Raw genomic sequence first — 12,154 nt, 5'->3', positions numbered from 1 at the left:
GCATGCTAAATATTCAGGGCTGGGGCTTTAGCTCAGTGGTAGAATGCTTATCTAGCAGGTAGAGGCCCTAGGTTTGATCTCCAGGAACACACACATAACCTACAAGAATATTGTATTTATAAAAATAGTTCCAAAATAAAATGTAGAAAAGTATGAATCTTAAATCTCAACTCCTTCCTGAGATGATGGTGACAAGATTGTGGTTAAGGATGGCATCAGAATCTCTTCAGGATCCATTTCCAGATCTGGTTGCTTTCATTTGTCCTTACTCCTATAGTTTACTGTTCTGTCTGATACCATTCTGTCTCCTTTTCTTTGTTTAGTCCGGAATTTATTATCCTGCTGTCTGGTCTCTTGGTTTTTGTTATTTGCTTTCTAAAGGCAACAGTATGCTTTCTCAGCTTTGAATGTATGGCTAGTTAGTGCTCTCTAGATAGCTCCTTAGTCTGTTTGCTTGCTTAATAAGTAGGAGAAATTCCCAGGAGCTTTTAACCTCTTCATTTTTCTGTTCTGATGCTTTCTTGCTGCATAAGGGGATTGTATTTTTCTGAATTTTTTTCCTAGCTAGGAGAATGGGGGGAAAAAAAATCCATTGAATTACCATCTATCTTGAGCAGAGTCAAAACTTCTTTGGTCTCACTTTATTAAAGGAACCTGCCTGTCCTCAGGATACAATTTTTTGATTACTTTTTTGTGAAACACAACCTTTTAAGGACTGTGATTTAACCTGTGTCTCCTTTATAATACCTGACATGAAAAAAGTAGACTATATTCTTATTGTAAATATCAGACACAGTAGATTGCCTGAAAGTAGAGGAAGCAAGATGGTGGAGGATGGCACCCAGAAGTTTTGGGAAGCTACTGCTTGCCAGTAACAATGCCCCAAGGAGACAGGTTCTCACTGGGGAGGAGCTGAGGGGTGTACCTAGCAAAACAGTCACCAGACCACACACTTGTTTCCCCCAAGCATGGTGTGAGTAGACACAGGTAGTAAAGCTTCCCTGTGGATAGAGGTGCACATGCAGGTTAGATTTTGTATAAAAACAATACTTTTCTATTAGAACATGATTGTCTTGCACACTAATTTACTATTAGTAAATCTTCCCTAATTCATAAATCTAATAACCTTTTTGCCACAGGCATTTTAGATCTCAAAGCATTGATAAGATAACATTAATCTAAACCCTATGGGATATTGTAATACTGTTCTTCAGATGTGGATGATACATATTTAACAGTTTTTTTGTGGACACAGGAACTAACTTAGCTTGAAAAATATCGGTCTTGCTCTGTAAAAGGTTTTAAAATTGCAGATTTTCGTTGCAAGAGATTTATTTTTTATAACTAGTAATAGCTTTAAAATATTACCATGTAAAAAGCATAGCCTAAGAATTCTTATGCAATTCATGCATTCTTGAAACTGTATTAAGTAGTCATTATTGTAGCTTCCTTACCTAGACACTCGTAATATTACTTCCCAAAACTTTGTTCTTCATGTTGTGAAAACTGGATTTTCATGTATTAAGTTTGGATGACAGTGAATTTGGAAATCATGTTTGTGAAGCTGTATGTGGAGAACTGGGAGAGTTTAGCCTGAATAAGACAACAGGGACACGTGATAGCCTTTGAACTACCTGAAAAACTATATATAAAGTGAAGGAATTCTCCTTTGTCCACAAAACAAAGCACTTGCATTCACCAAAAGAATTTTCAGAGAAACTGCCTGCTAAATATAATTTTCTAATGGAATTGTTCATAAATGTCTGCTAGGGGAAGGAGTACCTTTCTCCTCACTTTTTCAACTGAGTCCAGGAAGCATGCCTAGAGATGAAGACTAGGGAGTTCTGTTGCTCTTGTCCATTTTGGTCAATGTTCCATTCCCACCTTTTTTTTCAGCAGTTAAAATTTGTGTGTTCAACACAAGCTCTATTCTCCAAAGAATTGCTTCTCTGGAAGTTTACTGGTTTTCTGGAAGATTTAAACATGTTAGTGTATAATGCCTCCTAGTGGAACTCAGATTCAGTTTCACTTCATCTTTCCATGGTCAAATATCAATCTAAAATTTGATCTTTGGTCTTCATTATTTTAGTAGAAAAACATTTTCCCATCCGGCTAAATATTGTAAAAATTAATAGGCCTTTCTTAATTATTCTCAGTCTACTATCATTAGGTTAGATTTCTGGGGGGAAGTAAAGGTCATGCCATTTAGTGAATTCAGAAATGTACCTGAGTGAACTATTTTTTCATAATGTTCCTCAACATTTGAAATAAAAGTTCGTACATACATACACGTGTGTATATATATATAAAAAAAAATATATATATATATGTATGTATGTAAGTTCTGGTTTTTATCACGTCTTAAGGCATCTTAGTCTACAGGTTTCTCATATTGGTAAGTTTACTTTGATTTCTGAAACTTATTTGACATTTTTATTGTATTTAAAATATTAATGACAGCAATAAACAGTAATCCTAGTTTTCATAACCCTTAGCAAGTTTAATTTAAAAGCCTTAGTGAAACAACAGCAGTGAACACTTAAATAATACTCACTGTGAGACACTAATTGTGAGTCCTTTGGTTTATTAACTTACCCTTGAAACAACTGAGCAGGAAACTGGCATACACAGGTGTTTTTAGCTGTTTTTGCCTGGCTCAGAGAGCCCGTGGTGGAGCAAATGCAGGAGGCTATGTTGATTCTGGAGCCTGTGCTCTCAGCCGTCCTGCTTTATTGCTTCTCATGGTTTGGGGCAGGAGCACTATTTCAGGTCTCATGGTCACTGAAACATTTCCACTATTAGATTTTTCCTACTATTGAAATAAAGTAGCTTGAGATTGCATTTGCTTTCTCATCCCACTATTGACAAAATGAGAAACAAATTCTGTAATACTTGTGTGCAAGAAGCGTCTCCTACATGTGCATTTGTTTTTTGGACTCAAGTGAAAAGTCTTGAAGCTTTACAGTTGTTAAACTCATCCACGCTGATCTGAAGCCGCTTGGCTAATGTGGGGAGATTGTTATTGTCAACCTCATGACATCTACTAGTTTATAAATAATCCTCACTAGCCAAGTAATCGTATAGTACTTAACTGTTTCCAGCTGTTTCTTCATGTGTAAAAGGGGCTGGTAGGATTACTTTTGCTGTAAGGACTAAATATAAAAATGACACAGTTCTTGGGTCATGAACTCGATTATACATCAGCTATTATTATTTATCCATACTCCTGATAAATTTGAATAGTACAAACACAGGACAGATGATGTGTCACAGCTCTAAAAAGCACTCCTCAGGGTATATATATCCACTAGTAGTGGTCCCATGTTGCCAGCTTATTTTGCCCGCAAGAAGATACTCAAGAACTGTTTAACTACCTTTCTTAAGTTCACTGATACCTCCTAGATTTATTACCTAATACTTCTCAACCTTGAAAAAAAATTTTTATTATTGTGATTTTGTGATCCATCAATTTTTTTTGTCAAACATTTGAGTGTTATTTTTAAAATCACAAAATACATAAAAATGAGTACTTCTACACAAAGTATATGAAGTGATTTATTGATACTGGTTAAGATCCATTATGTACAAGTAGAAATTGTAAAATTGTACAAAGAACTATTAAGAATATTGATAAAGACAGTTTTATAGACAAAACAACTGGAAAAGTTTTGACAGACAAAGTAGAACTAAAACTGTTCTATCAGATTTTAAGGTTACTAAAGTTTTGCTATGTAAACTTTAGATTGAAAATATATGTTCAATGGGTTTACATAGCTTAAAACTTAGATATAATGTAAAAATGATCTCCCCCCTTGTGGCAAATGGGAGAGGAACCAAGACAACTTTGTACCCCAAATCTACAGTTCGAAAAATATATGTCTAGGAACAAAAAAAACTGAGAATGTAAGGTATGTGCTATGGTTTGGATCTGAAATGTGCCCCCAAAGTCTCATGTTTTGGGGAGGACACTAGACCATGGGGGCACTGTACTTACTGCGGGGGCTGGTCCACAATGGGTTCATAGCTCCTGCTGTTAGGAAGTGGGATCCGGCTGGAGGAGATGGGTTATTGGGAACATGACCTGGCTTATCTTTCTCCCTGGCTTTTCCCTTCACTCTCTTAATTCCTAGCCACCATGACTCCAGTATGCCCCTTTATCATGTCATGACCATGATCATGAACTGTAAAATAAGCCTACCCTCCTTTAAGATATGGGTGTTGGCTATCTTGTCCCAGCAACAAAAAAAAAGGAACTAAGACACCAGACTTCATGAAATGCAAACTGAGGGTTTTTTTTTTCTGGTACCGGAGATCGAACTCGGGACCTTGCACTTGTGAAGCTGGCACAAGAACCACTGAGCTAAATCCCTGGCCCCAAACTGAATTTTAAAACTTAAAAATTGTGCATTCAGAATAGGCCGTTCTCTTTAGGGCACAACTGTACCTTCATTGGCTTTATACCTGAGCACCAAAGCTGAAGTTCTAAATGCCTTCTTGAAAAGCTATTCTGAAAATGATCAAGAAAAGGAAATTACCCCACTATCATTGGCAAAATTAGGCACCAAGAAGGAGACTGTCTCCTTAAAAATGCACTATCAACAACAGAGATGATTTAATTAAGCAGCTGAGATATTTCCTTGTGAACACAACAAAGGAAATCCACATAAGATGATCCTCCATAAAGTCCTTTGTCTTCTACCAGGAACTGTCGAAAAACCATTTCCGGCTGTTCTCTCTGCTTTACTATTGTAAGCTAGGAAAACAAACAGCATTGGTTAGAAAGATTTTCTGAATGTGGCTCAATTTTGTTTGTTCCAGTTTCACTAAACATTGGAGAATGTCCACTCTGTGAGAGGCCTTAGAGGATGATGCGGAAGTACTGGCTATCCAGAGTGGAGAGACATACTGACTTCAAACCACAAGACCATCACGTACAATTTTAAATGGCAAGAGAGTGCTTTGGGAAAGACTTCCTACTGGTAGCGACTGTCACCTAAGCCTCAAAGCATGGGAGGAAAGGTGGTATTAAAGAACATTCCGTATTGGAATACCATGCACCAGTAATATAGACGTGACGTGTGTAAATTATCACAGGCTTTTGTTAGTTTTGCAGTGTTAGGGATCAAACCCAGGGCTTAACACATGAAGCAAGTGCTCTGCTACTGAGCCATATTCCTAGCCTTATCACAGGCTTTTAAAAGGTGGTGAGACATTAAGGACAAATTAGCATAAACACGAGTTTGGGCTTTTGTAGGATGTGATACAGTGAAAGCACAGAAGAATGAAATGAGACAGCTGACTGATAGCAGTAGGCATACACAGGTGAGATGTGGAACTGGGCAGAAAGTCACTGAAGTGACAAGGGGACAGCTGACTAGGGCCAGAATTAGGGTACTGCAGGTGGGAAGGCGTAAATTTGTGAGGCGCTGCAGAGGTCAGCACAGGTAGAACTGTCCTGTGCTTGTCATGATTCTCAGGACTGCTATCCAAACTGCAGCCACGGCCAGTATGCTGCCAAACCCATGAAACGTGGCTCCTCCAAATTCAGATGTATCACAAATGTGAGATACACAATGGACTTCTAAGACTTCATAGGAAAGAGCAAACGTGAAAAAGCTCAGTAAACCATGTAAACTGATTCCAAGTGGAAACAATGACATCTGCTTCCTGCATGGATAGCAGGGTCACCAAAGGGCCTGCAGTGGGGAGGTGACTGCAGCCACCAGCCCCTCCCCCAGAGTCAGGACGCGATGTCTCCTTTTTGAAGGGAAGGCCCCGGTCTTCCCATTTTTGCGTCATGTTTTCTAGTTATGGAGTAGTTCTATCAGCACCACTTGCTTTTGTTCTTTGGCACTGGCCCTTGGCTGATAGGCTTTAAACTGTTCCTGACTTAATACAAATTGTAATAACGTGTAACAATAACTGGCGGGGCTACCACTGCACTCAGCTAATTCTATGTGAATATGCCTTGATTTTTTTTCTTTATTGTTCCGTTCCTGATGTTTCTCCTATTCAATCTTGATTCTGTGTCTTCATTTCCTTTGTGTGATCAAATTTCAAATGTCAGAGAAACAGACATAATGCTAGGTACAGAGGTGTAACGTTTCAGCCCCGGGTACAAGCCGCATGCCTTGGCCTTCAGATGTCAGCACAGGACGCTGGAAGTGGCCCTGGGAAGGCTGTAAGCACAGGCAGATTCCACTCCTACAGGGCAAGTGGCTCTAACCCCTTAATGGAAATTTCTCCAGAAGAATCTTAAGAGTTGCATCCTGAGGCCATATTTTTAATATTTTTGTTTGATCCCCCTCCTCTGTTGTGCTAGTCTTTCTCAAAACACAGGTGGCAGCAATATGGCCCATCCTCAACGACACAATTCAGGGATGGGAATGAGACACTGGAAGGAAAGACTGAAGTTCCAATTTATTTAGAATTTACTTTGTCTATGGGAATTAATGGGAGGAAGTTTATATTGCTTATCTTGTGGGATAGTTTCTGTTGCTGTCTTCACTTGTTTTGTTTGGAATTTCACATGGTGCTCACTGTACAACTTCCTGTGTCTGATTTTACCATCTGAACTATGGTAAAGAGAACAGGGAATGAATTTCAGCTCTGGGGAAACAGATTTCAGATAAGACAGCTTTCATATCTGGGGCTACCATCTGAGTCTCTACAATGTTAAACTGCCTACCACCTCTGCCAGAACGATGTGGGAAGTCACAGGAGAGTGGATTCATGGAAGTGGTTTGGTAGGCTGTCTTGACACACTTAAACTGATGCTATTCTCCTGAAAGGGTCTATGGTTATTTTCCTCCTTTAAATTTCTGTAAGGGGAGACATGGTCCTGAAAAGAGGAACAGAATGTTAAAGTGGCTGTTGATGGTCTCTTTCCCTACTTCCCATGTGCCCTTTCCAAGGAAGTCCTGACTAAAGAAAGTGGCCCAAAGGTAATGTTCAGTGGGCCATGTTACCAGAGTCCACAAATAATCAAAGTGCTTCAAAAACCAACCTCATCTCACTGCCTGACGTGGGGAACAGCTAAATGATGACAGTGATCACGATGGCCTAGGAAGAAGATACTGAGTGGGAAAAGAAGTGAGCCATGGACACATCTTAGAAAACATCAACACTTAAGGGGAAGGTGAGTGGAGAAAAAAAATGTCAGCAAGAAAGAAGAATCAAACATAAAATATCTTGAAAGCTGACAGAAGAGGTAATTTGAAGAAAGAAGTAGTTAACCTTGTAAATGCTGCTAAAGATACTAGGACTCAGTTAGCAGCAGCATTTAGGCAGCTTATATTGAAGCAGAGAGGGAAAGGGAGATAATTAGCAGAGACAACTCTATCAAGAAGCCTGGTGGTAAAATGTCTGGTATGTTGCACATGTCCAATAAATATTTGTAGAATGAGTGAAAGGAAAGGGAAAGAGAGTTTTAGAGAAGCGGCAGCTTTAATGAAACTTGTAAACTACGAAAAGAGCCTGTGGGAGGGATTAATCCAGAAAAGGAGAGATTAACATTTGGAACACAGAGAACTGTGAGCAGGGCAGGATTATACTTTATCAGTAACGTCCTTGATTTCATTCTTCTGGGAACACACTGGGATGGAAATCTTTGTTCCTTCACAAAATGAAAAATGAGGTCTAAGGTTAGTGCTCTGAAAAAGTAATTAGCCTAACTTGGAAGATGACAGTGCCTTCTAGATTTGACTTTGTTAGTTTTGATTATTCCATTTCAGTTTTGTTTTTTGTGTTTTGTTTTGTTTTGTTTTTTCTTTTCTTTTAAAAGACAGAATCTTGATAGGTTACCCACGCTTGTCCCAAACTTGCAGGCTCAAGCAATCTGCCTGCCTCAGCTTTCTGAGGACCTAGGAATACAGGCATCTGACACCATGCCTGGCTCAATTTGAGTTTTTTTCTCCTATTCAGTCTTGAATCTTTTTTTTTTTTTTCTCTCAGTACCAGGGATTGAACTCAGGACCTTGTGCTTGCAAGGCAGGTGTGGCACCATTGAGCTACATCCCTGACCCCAGTCTTGAATCTTTCAATGTATGACTTTATTTATATGGTCAGTTTTTAAGCATCAAAGAAAAAATGCTAAGCAGATAGTCCTGTATCTACCATGGTCCAGCTGTGAGACACTGGCCAAGTTAAGAGGGCTCCTCTGAGCCTCATTTTCATGTCTGTCAGATGGAGGCAGAACAGCTAAAAGGCAAGAGGGAGACTAGAGACTGCATGTCTTAGATTCCCTTCAGTCTGAAATCTGTAGATTTTAGATATTTTAGAGAATTTATAGAGAGGGCACCCTGGAAAGTCAAAGGGATCTTACAAATAACAGTAGATGAATCTGTGGGTGGTACCTAAGAAAATCTGATTCTTTAAGTATTCCAGCTAAAATTATTTTATCATACAGCTGCTTCTACTTACTTACATACAGTATTTGAGATTTGCCCTTATATACTTTTATAACCACAGCTGTTTTGATCTAAGTAGTTGCTGGAGCAGGTGGGAGAAAGCAGAGGGGAGAACAGTCCTCATTTTCTTGGAAGGAGACACACTGAGCTCAAGGATGAGTGCCACACTGCGGTCTGCCTCTTCCCTGAACACGGGGCCAGTGGTAGGAATTAGGCTCCTGCAGCTGGGATGAGAGGGCCACCACTGTTAAGGCATTCTAAATCCCCCTCTTCAGGTTGTGTTCTTGGCAGGTCTGTCTCCAGGATTTTCATGGAATTTATGTGGAGTATTTAGTTTGATCCTTCTCTGCCTCCTCTAGGTCCTTCCCTTAAAATGAATCCAAGTATATAAAAAGCAGTTCTGGAACGGTCCTATGTTCATCCAGACAGCTGTTCTAGATTGGAAAGCCATTCATTAATTTAATGATATAATCTATACCTAAAGTCAGTGTCTACACGCATGAGTTACTTTCACAGTCAAGAATGTTGATTTAGATTGATATAAATTTACATTTCTGGAAATAAAATTGGCCTCATGATATCCTGTCTCTATTAGAGGCCTGCCTCCAGGAGACATCATATACATATACAGTAAGTAACTCTATATGGATTATCACCTGAAAATTCCAAATCCAGGAGACTCTTAATATTGAGCTTGGGGAGGAAGAAAGGTAAGCAGATGGGACTTAGTAACAAGGTGTAATATTCTTGGGTTCTAGATGTTTCGAATTATTACTTGAACAGAGAAGCCTTAGCAGGGCTAAGGAGGACTAAAACAAAACTTTTAAAATAGTATAAGTAAAAAATTTAAAAAGTCAAAATTTATAAATTAACTGATATTTCTAGGTTTAATTTTAGGCACTAAGAGAAAAGCCATTTTAAAATCTGTTAGTAAAACTGGAAGATCTTCATGATTACTAATACTAAGTTAACTCATAGTAATAGCAGTTTATTTTTGTGTTTGTGACTGATAAGTAGGTAAATATACTTAGAGGTTATTATGAGTTTTCTATTACATATGACTGAAAAATATGGTGAATCATGAATTTTTTAAAACACGTGTTACAACAAAAGATGCATTACCAGTAATCCCTGTCAAAATATTTGCCTTTGCTTCAAATACATTTATTGCATCATTCTTGCCATTTTCTGAAGCAGTTCTGGAAGACTTCTTTCATGAATGTCTTTAGTTACATCGTTGTAGCTGCCTCCTGTCCTGAATCAATTCAAAATGTTTATATGTCATGATCATTTTGACGTTGGGGAAGAGCCGGAAGACACCCTGAGGTAGATTAGGGCAAATCACAGCTGGGCAACCAGCTAGGACCTGTCAGTTACGGAGAGCTGTCAAATCACAGCTGAGATGCGTGTGTAGACAGCTCAGATATGAAGTCAAAAGAGGATACGAAAGACATGAAAGACAGGGACGCTTGGGTCTCCTTGCCACTGTCCTCTTTTTCTTGCAGTGGCCTGTCCTGCGTGCATGATGTATGTAACTTCTCTTTTCTCTTTCTACTTTCCCTCTCCTTTACTTTCTTTTTTTCTCTCTCTCTCTCTTTTTCCACAGTAAACATTCATCTGTTGGGTTCCTCAGTTGTCACCATCCAGTTCTTTGAACAGGACAAGAGCCTGGAACCACTGGACACCACACCAGGTGACAACATGGTGGCAGATCTGGTAGACAGGGTGGATGAGGACCCCCAGTACTGTTTTCACCAGCCTGCCATTCCACTGGATTGAACTGAGCAGCAGCACTGACTACATTTTTTATCATACCTCAGTGAACACAGTCATAAAAGTGGACTTTCAGAACTGCTTCATAAACTGGCAAAATAATGGGTTAAATGTGTTTGAAATGAGAAAGTATTTTGAGGGGGATTAATGGCAATGTGTCTTTTACTCTAATACACTTTTTAAATTTAAACATTCATAGTATATTTCAATCACAACTTGTATCTAACACCTATTAGATCACATAAAATGCAGAACATGCATTTTTAAAATCTTTAATGAAATAGTAAATAAAAGGCATAACAAGAATGGGAACAACAAAATCTCACTTTTACCTTCATTGAATATGGCTTCTTTTGTTGGATAATATTCATTATCATTCTGAGTTGTTGAGAGTGTGGATTTCCCACCTCAGGCAGTGATGTCTAAATTTAAGAAAATTAGTTTCAGTACAGTCTAAAATAATTAGATGGAAGCAGAAATATGAGATTATTAGACTGTTAAAAACATCCATCTTTACTATCTAGACTACTGACTTAGATCATTTATCTAAAAATTGCAAATGTAGAAAAAAATGAACTAAAAATTACTCATTTTTCCTGACATATATTCCCACCAGTGATCTGTTTTCTGAAAGTAAAAATCTTTCTCTGCAATTTGACACATATACATCACTGATAAGACACCACAGGTATACATTTTACACAAAGGAAGTCTTTGGACAGTTTCCCATGATGAATTACTCCATTTTCAAGCTGTATATTCCAAGGCATTGTTATGAGAGAAAAGGATGCACTTTATCCCTTCAGTAGATCCGTTGCAAGATTCTGACTCATTACCTTGTTTGGAAATTGCTATCCAAGTATCACTCTTTTAATATTAAAACAAACTACTAAAATGCTTATTTGTCAAGGGAAATGTGTTCTCTTAGATTTACTTGAAATCTGGTTAGTAGTTTATAAAGCAGTCTAGTTACATATGGCCTCCAGGAGATGTGAAGGAGCTGCACTTTAGTTTCCTCAATTAAGATGAATAAAATGCTAATGCTTACTTCTCAAAAAGAAGAAGCCAAGATTCAGCACATCATCTGGGAGTCAGCTGCTGGAAGGCTGAGTTAGAAGACTTTATTGTAATGACCCAAGTTTTAGGAAGATTATAACCAATACATTTCACAGAGGTTATAAGAAAAGCAGGGTATTCAAAGTCACATTCTGTCCCTTTTGAAATTAAGTGGGTTCTTTCATCAAATTAATAACATAAATTGGTCTATATCTGGTTTCTGATATTTATGTATTTATTTATAGGAAGGTGAAGGAGAGGTATGTTGACATAAGCATAAACCTACCAGTTGGTTACTTGGTGGTGGAGAGACTATTATTTTGTATCTATGTTAAGCTCAGAAAATATGTATTCAATCTTTACTATGTTAATACATAAAGATATAAAAAGATGCTTCCTTAAATTTTATATAAACATTCTCTCAGATTCAGTTCTTTGCCTAATGAACTTTATTTGTAATCTTTTAAAAAATTACATTTCTAATAATTTCTGAATTTCAGCCAGGAGCAGAAATCTTAGCTGTTTCAAAGCTTCTTAATTTTAAAACTAGTCTCTTAATAAGTTACACATGTGTAAATACCGAATAGTTTCCCTGGTGTGAATAATCTGCAATAATACATAAGATCCTAATAAGATTACTGACATTTAGAAATGGGAAGAAAGGAGCTAAAGGTGTAGGGAAGGTGAGATGGGTAGGGGAAGGGTAAAAAGGGAAAAGAAAAAAATGTGAGATAATGAAAAGATGAAAGTAAAGTGTTTGTAGATGGGGAGGGGAGGAGGGGGTGAAGGGAGGGCAGACGTAAGAGGAAAAAATGAGAATCAAGACTTGTCATGTAGAGGTACAAGATCCCAACAATGAATGTAACTGTACTGTATCCCTAAAATGTACCAATAAACTCAATTAAAGCTGAAAAAAA

At 38.0% G+C, this 12,154-nt stretch overlaps 1 protein-coding gene across 2 annotated transcripts in view; it reads right to left on the bottom strand.

The window, feature by feature from the left end:
* Window positions 1-4,405: 4,405 nt before the first annotated feature.
* The window catches only part of Sec24d (SEC24 homolog D, COPII coat complex component), an 87,017-nt gene continuing 79,268 nt past the window's right edge, over window positions 4,406-12,154 (bottom strand). For both annotated transcript variants that reach the window (XM_010610800.2, XM_010610804.2), the window contains exons 21-22: window positions 10,514-10,603; window positions 4,406-4,753 (exon numbers count right to left, since the gene is read on the bottom strand). In XM_010610800.2, coding sequence (XP_010609102.1) covers window positions 4,613-4,753; window positions 10,514-10,603 — 231 coding nt within the window. In that variant the 3' untranslated portion in view covers window positions 4,406-4,612. The remainder of the gene's footprint in view (window positions 4,754-10,513; window positions 10,604-12,154) is intronic.

Source organism: Fukomys damarensis, unplaced genomic scaffold (assembly GCF_012274545.1).
Source record: "Fukomys damarensis isolate Sample0158 unplaced genomic scaffold, DMR_v1.0_HiC HiC_scaffold_38, whole genome shotgun sequence".
NCBI classification, from domain to species: Eukaryota; Metazoa; Chordata; class Mammalia; order Rodentia; family Bathyergidae; genus Fukomys; species Fukomys damarensis.
This window is presented reverse-complemented; position numbering and strand designations above follow the sequence as displayed.